Source organism: Phaethon aethereus, assembly GCF_964289735.1.
Source record: "Phaethon aethereus genome assembly, chromosome: 26".
NCBI classification, from domain to species: domain Eukaryota; kingdom Metazoa; phylum Chordata; class Aves; order Phaethontiformes; family Phaethontidae; genus Phaethon; species Phaethon aethereus.
The window spans coordinates 5575304-5588472 of record NC_138602.1 but is presented as its reverse complement, the minus strand read 5'-3'; the positions used below and the strand labels follow the sequence as shown (position 1 = coordinate 5588472).

Below are 13169 nucleotides of genomic sequence, written 5' to 3'. Positions count from 1 at the left end.
TTAAAAGAAGAAGAAAAAAGAGTAGAGCAGGTCCTTTGTCAGCAAAGCAAACAGCCGCCCGGCAGCGGAGTGGTTGGGCAAGGGCGCAGCGTTGCTCCATCGCCTTATTTCTGGCCCAAACCACAGGAGAAATGGCGGCGGGTCCTGAGGCCCGGCCGGACATGCTGCAATCGGGGGCCAGGGTGAGGGGCGGGTGGCAGTTTGGGGACGGGGGGCACCCCCGCTCTCCCGTGGGTGCGTCCCTGATGCACCTGCCTGCACTGCCCGCTTTGCCTGCGCGGCTGCTCGCTGGGCTCTGAGCCCGCCGGGGCAGCTGGATCGTGGGGCTCGGGGCGCAGCTCCCGGCTCGGCTCCTGACCCGCTCCTTGGCCCTTCCACACGGTCGCTTCAGCTGCCTGTGCCTCTGTCCTGGCTCCGACGGAGCTGATGGGAGCGTGCCCTGCGCCAGGGCTGCCCGGTCCCTCCACCCCACGTGTCCCTGTCCGCCCGCAGCGGCCGGCTCGGGGGTCTCGCCCCGGTGCGGATGGCAGCTGGCAGCGCCCACACAGGCACCGGCCCTAAACCCCTAAGCAAAGGGCTTAGCCTCCTGCCTCGGTTTCCCCGCCTGCCAGCATGCCCCTCGGCCCGCAGCCGCCACGGAGCCCCTGGCTCAGGCAGCCTCACTTGCGACGTGCTGCTCCGTGCCGCCGCCCGCTCCGGCGCTGCGGTGGGACGGGGTCAGGCAGCAGCTTCGCCAGAGCTGGCATCGCTCCGGTGCTGCGTCAGCGCTGTGGCAGTGCCCCCCTCCCCTCTGTGGGTCAGCGGCGGCGCGAGGAAGCGGCGAGGTTTCGGTGCTGCCGGAGCAGCTCTGCGGGGATGGTTCCCAGGGCTGACGGCCCGCGGCTGGCTGCCTGTCAAAACCAGCTGTGGCTGCTGGACCTCTTCCAGCTCCCACGGGCAGGGCCGGGGCGCGCGGGGCCGGCGGGACCCCCCCGGGACCCCCACCGCGGCGGGGCCCGCTGGCGGGGCTGGCGGAGCGGCCGTCCCGCGGGCGGATGGAGGCGCGGGACGTCGCATTTCAGGAACAGATTTGCAATTAGACAAATCCCCGGCCGGGCGGTGGAAGCCCCGGGTGACTCATCTGCTCTGGCTTACAGCGATCCCCTTTCTAAGACGATCATTTACATATGGTGGAATTTAAACCCCAGCTCGCCTGCGAGGGCTAACACGGCCGCCGCTCCTGCCCGCACGGCCGCCCCCGCACCCTCACCCGGGGGTCTCGGCCTGCCGGCCCTGTGGCTGTCACCCCGGGGAGATCTGGGGACACGTGGAGAGGGACAGCCTGAGGTGGGAGCTCGCCAGGTGCCGCAAGGGTTTGCACTGCTTTTCTGTCAGGAAAAGCTTTGCTGCGCCGTCCGTGGTTTCCCTGGGTCTGTGCTGTGCGGCTCCGGCTCGGCTGCCCACCCGGTGACCACCCTGCTGGCGGCAGGGAGCCGCGCCGGCGGCGCGCGAGCTGGGCCCTGAGTGTTGCTTCCTCGGACGAGCTTTCTCAACACTGCCTGACTCCACTGAATTAATATTTGCACAAGGTCCGGTGCGATAGCGAGCATGTGTCAAGGGCATGCACCGGCACGCACGCGGCGAGGGCTGGGAGAGCCGCTGCCAGGCCCACTCCCATCCGCCTGCAGCGGCCGGCGGCTCTCGGCTTGCTGGGGGGCAGCAGCTCCCCCGTCCCCCCACTGCTCGGTGGTGACCTCTCGGCAGCCCGTGCTACGCGTCGGCATTCAGACACTGAACCGGTTTTTATTTTAGCCAGAGCCCGGCACGCTGCCGCCCAGCAGGTCCCGCTGAAACCGCCGTTTGAAATGCAGTTGCAGCAGGATTCGCTTCCTCCTCTGCGGGAAGGGGAAAAACAGCAACAGCGCAGCCGTCCGGGGAGCCGGCACCGGTCTGGGCCCGGCAGCACGCTGCACCGGGACGGCTCCGGTGCGTGGACGTGGATCCACGCGGAGCATCGTGGCAGCTGCCGGCTGGCCAGGCAGGAGCGGCCCTGCGGCGTGGCGGGGAGGGTGGCCGACAGCGCGCGGACAATGGGGGGTCAGGGAGGTTAAACGGCGACTAATTCGCCCATTCAACGTCCCCCTCTGCGGCGCGGTGACACCCGCCGTGTTGGTGCTGACACTGGCCCACGTCCCCCAGGGTTGCCTGTGCGGCTGCTCCCACCAGCCTGGCCGGGGAGGCGGTGGGGCCAGGCATGGGGGCCACATAGGACCCTCATCCTGCCGGGGGGCTCGGTTTGGGACGGGACGCTGCCCACGGTGCCGTGGGCTCCTGCTCGTCCCTGTCCCCTTCCCCATGTCTGGTGGGATGGCTGCCACGGGACCGTGGCTAGGATGCGGCCGCGCCATCACTCAGGGCGTTTGCGGGTGCTGGGGGAAGCCTGGGTGGTCCCGGGGCCCCCAGACCTTTGGGGCGATGGCTGAGGATCGGGACCGGGCTTGTCCCTGTGCCGCAGGAGAGCCGGTGGATCTGCCGCCCGCCGGACCCCACAGCCCTGGCCCGAGGAGGGGGCACCGGTGAGGAGAGGCACCTGCGGTGGGGCCGCGTCCTGGCCCGGGCGGTGCCGACCCGCGGAGGGGACAATGCTGGGAACCGGCGGGAACAATAGTGCCGACGGGAAGCGCGGCGGCGAGGGCCCCGTGCTCCCCGGCCCCCTGCCCAGCTGCCCCCGCGGAAGCGGCCCCCCGCCCCAGGCGGCCCCGGCCACACTCAGGCAGCAGGAATCCCGCCGGGCCGGTCAGTGGACTCGACGCCGGCGGCAGGAGCCGGCCCTGTCCCGTCCCGTGCGGTCGAGCCTCCTGGCAGCGCCGTCCTGCTCCCGGCCAGCCTTGGAGCTGGCGAGCGGGGGGGCGGCGCCTGGGGATTTTGGGGAGGGGGCGCACGCCCCTGCCCCCCGGCTGCCCCTTCGCAAGGAGGAGCGGTGCTGGGGAGGCTCGCAGGGGATTAGGGATGGGGACGGCGAGAAGTGACCCGTGCCTGAGCCGAGCGCTTTATCTGCGGCAGGATCTGTGCCGGAGCCCAACTCTCCTTCGCTGGCAGGGATCGGCCCCAGCAAACCCGATCCCCAGCGGGGCGCTGCCCCCCGCTCCCTGCGCCTGGGGGGGCCGTGCCGGCGCTGCCCCCAGCTCCCCACGAAGGCCATGTCCGGGGAAGGGGCTGCACGGCCTCGGGCACCCCCAGCCCTGACTCAGCCACCATCTTACAGGAAACCACCTCACCGGCATCACCCGAAATGCTTCGTTTCGGGGCTCGTTGCCAGCCCTTCACTCTAGTTTTTACAAATTACTTTCTCTTTCTGAGTAAGTGCCCCCCTTTCCCCCGACCGTGGGTCCTGGCGTGCGATCGGCGTGGGGCCGGTGCCTCGGCGTGCCGGGGGCCCCGGGGCTGCGTGCGCTGGCCGGGAGCAGGACGGGAAACACCGCCCGCGTGTTTATTCTTCGTTAAATAACTCGTTAGCGTGCGTGGTCTCTCCCCCCGCTCCCGGCTGTCCCCCCGCGGTCGGCGGGACAAAGGGACGGGGCCCCGGGGCCGCTCGGAGGAAGGAAGAAAAGAAAGAGCGAAGGAGCACCCCCGTCACGCCGCGGGCCGCGATCCGACCGAGGGGGCGTCTGCCCCGCTACCTGCCGCGGGCGCCTCACCGGTGCGGGCTCGCCCCTGCCTTGGTCATATTTTTTCCCTAAATACAGAAATTCGGGCTTTTCTAGCCCCTGGGAGGTGGTCAGCCCTGCTGGAGGGGCCGCCAGCCCCCCCGCCCCTGCTGCCGTGGTCCTTGGGGGTCTGTGCCCCCCCGGCTCACGGCGTGCACGTCCCAAACCGGTTTTGAAGAGAAGGGAGGAAAGCCGGGAGTGTCGAGACTTCCTGGCGGTGGAAAAGAAACTTGAAAATTATTCCCCGAGGCTTGAAAACCCGGAACCGAGGGCGGGGGGGATGTTTTTAACTCGGACTTGGGACGCTGGCTCGGGACGCTGGCGCACGCGCTGCTCGGCAGCCCCAGCCCCACAGACCCCCGCTCTCTGGTTAGGGGGTCCCTGTAACGCCTGGCAGGGCGGGCACGGGGGCTCCTGCCGATGGAAGGACTCGCCTGGCTCCGGAATAAGCCCCGGCATTACCGGGGCTGCGCTCTTGGAGCCTCGCTAAATGGCGCGTCCCCTCCCTACTTTAATTGCCCTCCTTGCTCGCAGCTCGGGGGGGCCGCTAGCAGGGGAGCGGTGGGCTGCTGGGGGGATGTGTTATCTTGGTCCCTCCCGGCGGACCCCCGGCACGCACCGCTCCCGTGCCGAGGGCTCTCGCCTGCATTCCTGGCATTGCCGAGGGGCCGCCTCCCCACCAGCCCTTTGAAAGCCAACGGGTTGGGATTTTCCCGTAATCTGGTTTGAAACGTTAATCCGGTCATCCACACCAAACGCCGGGCCAGCATCCTGCCGGGGCGCTGGGGTGCGGGGTCAGTGCCGCCCGCCCGCCGCCTTCCTAATTCCTCCTCCACTTAATTATATATCTGCTGGCAACAGCCATCTGGCACCTCGTCCTCAGCCGGCCGCAAGGACGGAGCGCTGGGGCCGACGGGGGCTGCACCGGCGGCGAGGCAGGTCGGGCATCGCGGCGCAGGGCCAGCCGTGCCGGTGGCGCTGGGTGTTTGCCCTGTGCTGGGGGAGCTCTGGGTGCCTGGGGCCGGATCCCCCAGCCCAGGGGGCTCTTGGGGAGATGGGAGGCGTCTCCTGTCCCCCCGGCTGGGGTCGGCTGTGCCGCAGCATCCCCTGGCACCGCGCTCTCGCTGTGGGGACCCAGCAGCAGGGCGGCGCGGCCGGGCGGCCTCCCCACGGTAAGAGGATGTTCTCGGGGCAGCTGCGTTACAGATTAAGTCGTTTCCACCTCCCTGCGGCCTCCCTAATTACGAAATGTAAATCTATTGACTCAGCGGCGGCAGGGCGGCCTCTCCCCACGGCTCGCTGCCCAGTGGCCGGCGTTACCTTTGCACCGAGCCTCGCCGCCTCCACCCGCGCTTCCCCAACGAGGAACTGCGCTTTGTGCCGAGCAGAAGTCGTGCTCGGGCACGGCGAGCAGGGCATCGGCACCAGCCAGGGATCAGCACCTGCTGATTTCGGTCTGGTGGTGCCAGCGGCAGCTGGTCTGTGCTGAGCCCGGTGGCACACTCGGGTTTGCACGCTGCTGAAACAAGAACATGTTTCTGTTCCTCAATTTTTATTTTGAGACTCAATATCTAAGCTTTCCTACAATGCCTGCGCTGCCTTTCGGTGTTTGCAGGGTGCATGGCTCCTCTGCCGCATCCTCGCCAGCATGGGAGCGCCGCGGGCTGCCAGCGAGGTGTCCCGGCAAACGTGGGATGCTGTCAATGCAAGGAAGTCCTGCGAGTGACTGCTGGAGGTCACTCGTCTCTGCCCCCTTCCACGTCCCTGCCTGGGCCCGGGCGGTGAGGGGGCACGGGGGCAGCTCAGCAGATGCCGCTCGGTCACGCGGCACCCGCCACGGTGCAGGCAGGGCACACCCCAACCACGACAAGGCATGTCCTCGACTCGTGGCGCTGCCGGCTGAGCTCACTGGGAAGCTGCCCTCGTGCCAGGCGGTTCTGCTGGCGTCGGCAGAGCCGGACGAGGGTCTGGGGGCATTCCTGGGGGCTCAGCCGGGAAAGCATCTGGCACAGGGAAGCCCTGGCCCCGCCGAGCGCCTCTCCCTGCTCTGGGGCAGTGGGTCGTCACCGGAGATGGTGGCCAGCGAGCAGCAGCCGAGTGCCGCAGAGCTGTCGAAATCTCACCAGTAACCACAAGCGGCAGCTTGCGAAACGTCCTTTGCCCGGCAGCCGCGGCTGGGTGTGCCGGCAGGCCCTCGAGGGCGCCGGGCGGGAACGGGGCTCCCTCTGCCCGCCCGGCCCCGGTGACCCCCACAGCCTCACCCCTGTGGGTGAGGTGGGGAGAGTGGCTGCAGCCGGTGGAGCTCGGCATGGGATTGCCGGTGCTGGCGGGTGGTGGGGGGCGCATGGAAGGACGGCACACGGGGCAGCCGCCCGCCGGCTGCCGCTAATCCCTATGGCCCGGCCAGCGCACGCTTTCCTCAGCTGACGGTTAATTTTCTTTCATCCTCTTAAACACGTCCGTTCCCCTCGGGACTGAGCCTGGGGGGGGCCATGGCTGGGGGGGTCGCGGCAGTAAACGAACCGGCGCGTTCGTCCCTTCCGAAACGCAGCCGTAGCTCCCACCTGCAGCTGGGGGAGAGCAGCTTTATTTAAGAGCTGGCTTTATAAAAATTGAATGAACCGCTGTTTTCATAAACGGCTAATCGATTTTTAGAGCTCTGCAGGTTAATAGGTGGCTCGCGACCCTCTCGTGCTGCACCGGGCACTGTGCCGGTGCAGCTCTGCATTTGGTGCTGGCCGGTCGTACCCGCGCCCGCCGCGATTCGGGACCCCAGGTTCCAGGGACGGCGCGGGAGCCGAGGCCAACGCCGCCGCCAGCTCTCCCCAGAGAGGGGTGAAACCCGCCCCATGCTGCCAGCACTTCGGTCTGTTCGCATCCCCCTTTCTCCCGAGCAGGGGGGCCATGGTTTGGCAGCCCCCCCCCCTCCGCTACGCCACGGCACTTCTCCCTCCCTGGGTTTGTATTTGACGCCCCGCCTGGGCTGAGCGCGCCCCAGCCGCCCGGCACACCGCCTGCCGCTCCTGTGTCTGGAACGCGGGAGCCGCGGCAGCGCTGGTGCTGCCCTGCGGCGCTGCGGGGCCCCGCGGCGCTGGGGGTCCCCGTGGCGCTGAGGCTGCTGCTGCGCGGGCAGGGCTGTCGCCCCGTTAGTGGGGTTAACGAGGCGCGGGAACCGTGGGCAGGGGGCTCGGCACCCGGCAGGGTCGTGCTGCGGCAGCGGGCGCCGGGGAAGCCCTTTCTCCGCCTGCGGCTTTCAGAGCCACTTGAGGAAACGGGGGAGGCTGGATTGGCGCCGGCCCAACATCCCTCGGCCGGTTGGGAGCACCCGCACGGCTCAGCCCGAAAAACCACGGCGGTGCCCGCTGTGCCACGTCCGCTCCGGGCTCCCCCTGCACACTGGACCCCTTGCTGTGGGGCTGGGGTGGGAGAGGGGCTTCGAGGGGTTTGGGCCGGCAGCGGCTCCTGACCCTTCCCTGGGGGCTTGCTGGGGTGGGCGAGCCCTGAGAGGTTTCCTGGGGAACTGGGGGTTTATGGCTTTCCTGCAGCGCCCTGCCCCTCTTATCGGCGCGGCCCCATTGATCCCTTTGATCGGCGCCGGTGGGCAGGTTCAGCCCCGCGGGATCCGGATCCTCCCGGGGGGGCGGTGGGAGGAGGGGGCTTGCACCCCTCACTCACAGCTGAGGCAACGGCCGCCCACCCGCCTGTGGGTCCTGCTGCCGCTGGAGTGCCGTGCCAGCCCTGCTCGTGGGACGAGCGGGCGTATCGGTGACGCGGTTAACGTGCTGGTGTGCCGCCATGCGGTTGGCGGCCCCGCGGTGCGTGCCTGGTGAGTTACGTGGTAATATTTATAGCCCCTCCCGGCCGCCGCGGCTGCGGCTCCGCTGGCAGTTGTTCAAAGTTGTCATTGAGAAAAGCGGGAGGCACACGGCACCGAGGGGCCGGGGGTGGCAGAGCCGGGGCGAGGGCTGCGGCATCCATCCCCGGCGGCGTCTGGGCAGCAACTGCCCCATGCAGCCCCTGCTCTGACACCCCTCCTGGGGGAGAGGATTATCCGCCTGCCACTGCCTCCGGGCAGAAACCGCGCTGGGCTTCGGCTGCCGGCACGGGGGAGAGGCAGAGCCGGCGCAGCGTGCCTGCCTGCGTGCCGGGACGCTCAGGCCAGCAGATCCTGCTGCCATAAATCAGGCAGGAATGTGCCGGGCTGTCGGGTGTGGGGTGGGGTCCTGACAAAAGCTGCCCCAGCAGAACCGGGTGCTCGAGGCGCGGCCGTGCCAGAAGCCTTGCTCGGGTCTGCCTGCCCCGGCTCAGAAAGACACGTCCCGGCGGTGTGGCGCAGCACGGTGCGGTTCACCCTGCTGGGTTCGCTCCAGCAGCCGTGCCTCGGGCAGCACAGTGGCCCGGGGGAAGATGCTCTTGCAGGAGGAGAGGCTGCCGGCCCCACGCCACTGTCTGACGGGCACGAAGCCGTGCCAGGGCAGCCCACGCTCAGCGCCGGCCTCGCCACGCGGATTTGCCGCTTTCCAGAGGGGAACAGGCTCTGCCGGATGGGCCCAGCTCACCGCCCTCCTTGCCTCGTCGTAGCCCTCGTTTGCCAGGGCTGTTACCCCAGGGACCCCCTTTGAGTACGCGGCGGCAGGCACGTTCGAGGCGTGGTGCACGCTCGCGTGCCATGGTGCACAAGCTTGCCGGCTCCCGATGCCGGCTCCCGGCGCTGGCGCTCTCTGGCACTGCAGGTGCGGAGGAGGGATCACGCCGAAGCGTTGCACCACTCTGTGCCGAACACGCGGTGGATGCTAAAAATAACCGCGATCGGCGTTCCCGGGAGGATCCGGGGGCTGAGCGCGGCGCTTGCAGCATGGGAGCCGCTCCGGCCTGTGGGCAAGGCGCGCGGCAGCGCTGTGATTTTGGCACCCGCATTTCGGGGCCGAGCTGCGAGCTGGGCAGGCAGGGGATGGCACTGCCATCCCGGGGCTCCTGCCGGGGCACGGGCACAGGTCAGCCCCCAGCCGCGGGGACCCTGGGGACCCCGTGGCCCCATGCAGGGACCTGCTGAGCCATGCGGTGCCCAGCGAGCTGGACGGCTCAGGCCGGCGGGCGCAAGCCCCAGGGGTGCTGCTTTGGGAGGGCCAGGGGTCTCTGGGTGGCGGGGGGCTGGGGTCGGGGGGCATTTCTGAGCGTTTTTCTCCTCTCCTCTCCAGCTGTACGAGCTGGACGGCGACCCCAGGAGGAAGGAGTTCCTGGACGACCTCTTCAGCTTCATGCAGAAGCGAGGTGAGCCCCCGCGCGCCCGCCCCGCTCCCCCCGGGGCCAGGGGCTCGTTTCCTCGCCCCTCGTTACAACCGCAGGGTCACAGCTCCGGCCGGGCCGCTGGTTAATTTTTAACCTCTTTGCACAGCGGGGTGAAACCTGCTGGGCTGGATCCGGTGCCCGTGGCCCCCCCTCACCCGGCCCCGCTCCCTCGCCCGTGGCATCCAGGACCCTTCCCCGCAGGGTCCGGCCCCTCCTGGGCGCGTTGCCCCCGGCTTGGCCTCCCCCCCGCTGTCCTTTCCCCGGGTGATCGCAAAGGGCGAAGCCCCTCGCTGCCTCCTCGCTCTGCCCGGGCTGGCAGGGGGTGGGCGCCGGGGGGGTGGGCGCCGGGAGCGTGGGCGCCGGGAGGGTGGGCGAGGCTGAAAGCGAAGCGTTTGCCTGGTCGAGGGTCTGGTTCCTGCGAGGAAAACGGCGCTGGAAACGCTGACGCATCGCTGCCTTCAGCCTTTTGTCAGGCAGGCGCTGGGGGAAGCACGTGTGCGTGCGGGGGGGCCGGGGAGCTGCTGGCCCGGCCTGGCTGTGTCCCACCGGGGTCCTCCTGAGCCCCCTCACCCGCCGGTGCCAGCAGAGACCCCTGGGAGGGAGGAGACGCTGCAGCCCCTTCCCTGTTGCTGAAGGGATAAACCCCCCGGTGCACGTGCAGCCCGCGGCTCGGCGGGACCCCCGCGGCCGGGAAGCGCCGCCGCCGTTATAAATAACTCGTGTTGCCGGGTGCCGCCGATGTCAGCCTGAGAAACCGCGCTCGGCCCTGGTTCGGGGACTGTGGCCGAAAACTGCGAGTTTCTGTTTCCTTTGTGTGTGGGGCTGATGCTCAGCGAGGGGGCAGCGAGGGGGGGTCTCGAGGGGGAAAGAAGGGGACAGTGGAAGGGAAGGAAGGAGCAGGAGCCCCCCAGCCCTCGCGCTGCCTCCCGGGGCGTCTCCCGCCGGCTTCCCCCCGGCTTTGCCCAGGGGTGAGAAAGCAGCAGCCCAGACCCGCTCTCTCCTCCTCCCGCTCCCCAGGGACCCCCGTCAACCGGATCCCCATCATGGCCAAGCAGGTGCTGGACCTGTACATGCTGTACACGCTGGTGACGGAGAAGGGCGGCCTGGTGGAGGTGATCAACAAGAAGCTGTGGCGGGAGATCACCAAGGGGCTGAACCTGCCCACCTCCATCACCAGCGCTGCCTTCACCCTGCGCACCCAGTGAGCCGCGGGGCTCGGCGGGGCGGGCTGGGGGGCGAATCCTCTGGCGGGGCCGGTGCTGCCCGCGCTCGGGGCGCGTGCTCGGTGCTGCGCTGCGTGGGATGCCACGGACGGGGATGGCGGAGAGGGAGGGGGCAGCACACGGGCAGGGGGTGCCCAGCCGCCACGTCACCGTCATCACCCCCATCCCTTTCCGCCGGCAGGTACATGAAGTACCTGTACCCCTACGAATGTGAGAAGCGAGGGCTGAGCAACCCCAACGAGCTGCAGGCGGCCATCGACAGCAACCGGCGGGAGGGCCGCCGGCAGGGCTTCGGCAGCTCCCTCTTCACCTACTCGCCCGGCAGCACCCATGGCCTCCTCTCCTCCCCCAAGCTGCCGGTGCCGGCCCTGGGGCTGGCCTCCACCACCAACGGCGGGTCCATCGCTCCCGTCCAGAAGATCAAGAAAGGTAACGGCTGCCGTGGGGTCCAGGCTGCGGGCTGAGCCCCCTCCCGGCACCGGGGACACAGACCCAAAAGGGGCCGAGCTGGGTGCCACGGGCAGGGGGTCACGCTCCTGTCCCCTCCCCGGGCTCTGGGCACCAGGGCTCGTTTTGGGGATCCCTGACTCCGGTCACCCGGCTCTGGCTCCCCTGGGAGGGGCAGGAGGTGCCGGGCAGCTCCCGGCATGGACACGAGGCGTGGAGGGGCTCCGAGCACCCGTCTGTCGCTGACCTCCCGCTCTGCCCCGCAGAGGAGGACTCCCCCATCCCCATCTCCATGCCCAGCCGGCTCCCCGTCTCGCTGGCCGGCCACCCCGTGGTGGCAGCCCAGGCGGCCGCGGTGCAGGTGGCGGCAGCCGCCCAAGCCGCGGCACTGGAGCAGCTACGGGAGAAGCTGGAGTCGGGGGAGCCCCCGGAGAAGAAGATGGCGCTGGTGACGGACGAGCAGCAGCGGCTGATGCAGCGGGCGCTGCAGCAGAACCTCCTGGCCATGACGGCCCAGCTGCCCATGAGCATCCGCATCAACAGCCAAGGCACCCGCTCGCCAGGTCAGTGCCGGCCCCAGCCCCCCGCCCCGGCAGAGCCGCCGCGGCCCCTGGTCCCCGCGGGGTCCCTAACGCGGCTCTCCCCCGGCAGAGAACCGCCAGGACTCCGCCGCCGGCCTGAGCAGCAATGGCACCAACAGCATCAGCATGTCGGTTGAGATCAACGGTATCGTCTACACAGGTGAGGGGCTCCCACGGCCGCCAGCGCGGGCCAGGGGCTGCGCAACCTCCTCTGTCCCCAGCAGCCCCCGCCGCTGACACCACCACCACGCGTCCCCAGCCGCCCCCGCCGCTGCCGCCACCACCACGCAGCACCCAGCTGGCGTTCGCCCCGTTTTCGGCTGCGGACACGGTGCAGGCAGGCAGCGTCGGCATGGCGTGCCGCCCCCGTCTCAGCCCCACGCTCTCTCCCCAGGTGTGCTCTTCGCCCAGACGCCCGGCCCTTCCTCCGCCTCTTCCTCCTCCTCCTCCTCGCTCCCCTCCTCTGCCTACAGCAAAGGCAACGGCGGCAGCGGTGGCAGCCGGAGCAGCGGCAGCGGTGGTGGTGGCGGGGCGGGGAGCGGCGGCGGTGGCAGCGTGCCCCCCGCAGCCCCAGCCAGCCTGGCCGTGCCCCCCAGCTCTACCTCCAACAACGCTTCGCCTTAACGCCCCCGGCCCCTTCCCCCTCGCCCACGCCAGCAGCCGCGGCGGGGGGCAGAGCTCGCCCCACCAGCCCTCGCCCGGCAGCGGCCGGGGGGCCGGGGCTGGCCGGGGTCTCGCCGGGGGCTGGCTGGGGTCTGCCCTAGTTCTCGTGTTGGTTGGGTTTTCCTTTGCGAGGCAGAAAAGCTTTAGCCCGGGGGTTTTGCCGGAGCCGCCGGCTGTCCCGCTGCGCCGTGCCGGTCCGGGACCGTTTACCTCACTCACATCACACTTTGCACTGTACATTTATTATTATTATTATTATTATTATTATTTTTTAACTCGTGTTACCTCCAGACAGACGCACGGACGCCTGCCGACGCGAGCTTTAGTGAAACCCCCCGGCACTCTCTAAAGGAAAAAAAGAGATAAAAAAAAGTAATTGGAAATCGGGAGATATTTTATTCATTTAGATTCTTTTCCCTCCCCCTTTATTTTGAGAACTACACTCACTATATGGGATTTTAAGAGGTTGTTGTTTGATTGTTTTGTTGTAAATAGCTTCTATTTTATTCTCTAAGAAGAAAAGAAGAGAAAAGAATCGAACTTTAACATGCAAAGGATATATATTAGTGTTCATCAGGGAAACGGGAGCTTGGAAACCGTGTAACCTCCTTTCTCCTCTCCTCTCGCGGTCGGTGGCTGGGTCCAGCTCTGCTCCTTCCCCCGGGAGCCCCGCGGTGCCCCGAGACCCCGGCGGCTTGTTCAGGGCTGGGGGTTGCCTCCGGCCGGGCTGTATGGCCGCGGGCAGCGCCGGCAGCCCCCGGCACGGGCAGCCTGCTTGCCCCCCCCCCAGCCTCCGGTTCCCCCAGTCTCTGTGCAGAGGCTGGGGTGCTGTGCCCACCTTTGGGGATGCCGCGGGGGGGCACGCTGCCCGTCCGCTGCCCGCCCCGCCTGGCCGGCGCGTCCTCGGGCTCCCGCTGCTTTCAGGCTATTGCTTTATTTTCTCAGAGGAGAAAATGAAGCCGAAAGCAATTGTCCCCCCGGCCCACACCGGGGAGGGGTCTGGCATTAAACTACAGCCGCAGCGGCAATCCGGGCTTTACCGCGGGGCCGATTTGCTCCGCGATGCTCGCCCCTGCCTCCCACCCACCATCCCTACGGCCGGGGGGGCAGCGGAGCCGGGAGCCAGGCTGCACCAGCAAATCCTTATTTTTGTTCCCCCTCCGCCCCCCAATACTACTGTGCAAAGCCAATTTGGGCATCTTTTCCTCCAGAAATAAGCAGCTTGGTGAGAGCAGGATCCAGGTGATGGATGGGGGCTGGTCCAGAGGGGACCGGTGTAA

At 68.6% G+C, this 13169-nt stretch overlaps 1 protein-coding gene across 1 annotated transcript in view; it reads left to right on the top strand.

Moving 5' to 3' along the window:
* ARID3A (AT-rich interaction domain 3A) overlaps positions 1–11850 on the top strand; it is a gene marked incomplete at both ends in the record, with an annotated part of 18130 nt that extends 6280 nt beyond the window's left edge. Inside the window, 6 exons of the mRNA XM_082010825.1 lie at positions 8885–8957; positions 9993–10176; positions 10380–10627; positions 10912–11208; positions 11297–11386; positions 11621–11850. Coding sequence (XP_081866951.1) covers positions 8885–8957; positions 9993–10176; positions 10380–10627; positions 10912–11208; positions 11297–11386; positions 11621–11850 — 1122 coding nt within the window. The remainder of the gene's footprint in view (positions 1–8884; positions 8958–9992; positions 10177–10379; positions 10628–10911; positions 11209–11296; positions 11387–11620) is intronic.
* Between the last annotated feature and the right edge of the window lie 1319 nt (positions 11851–13169).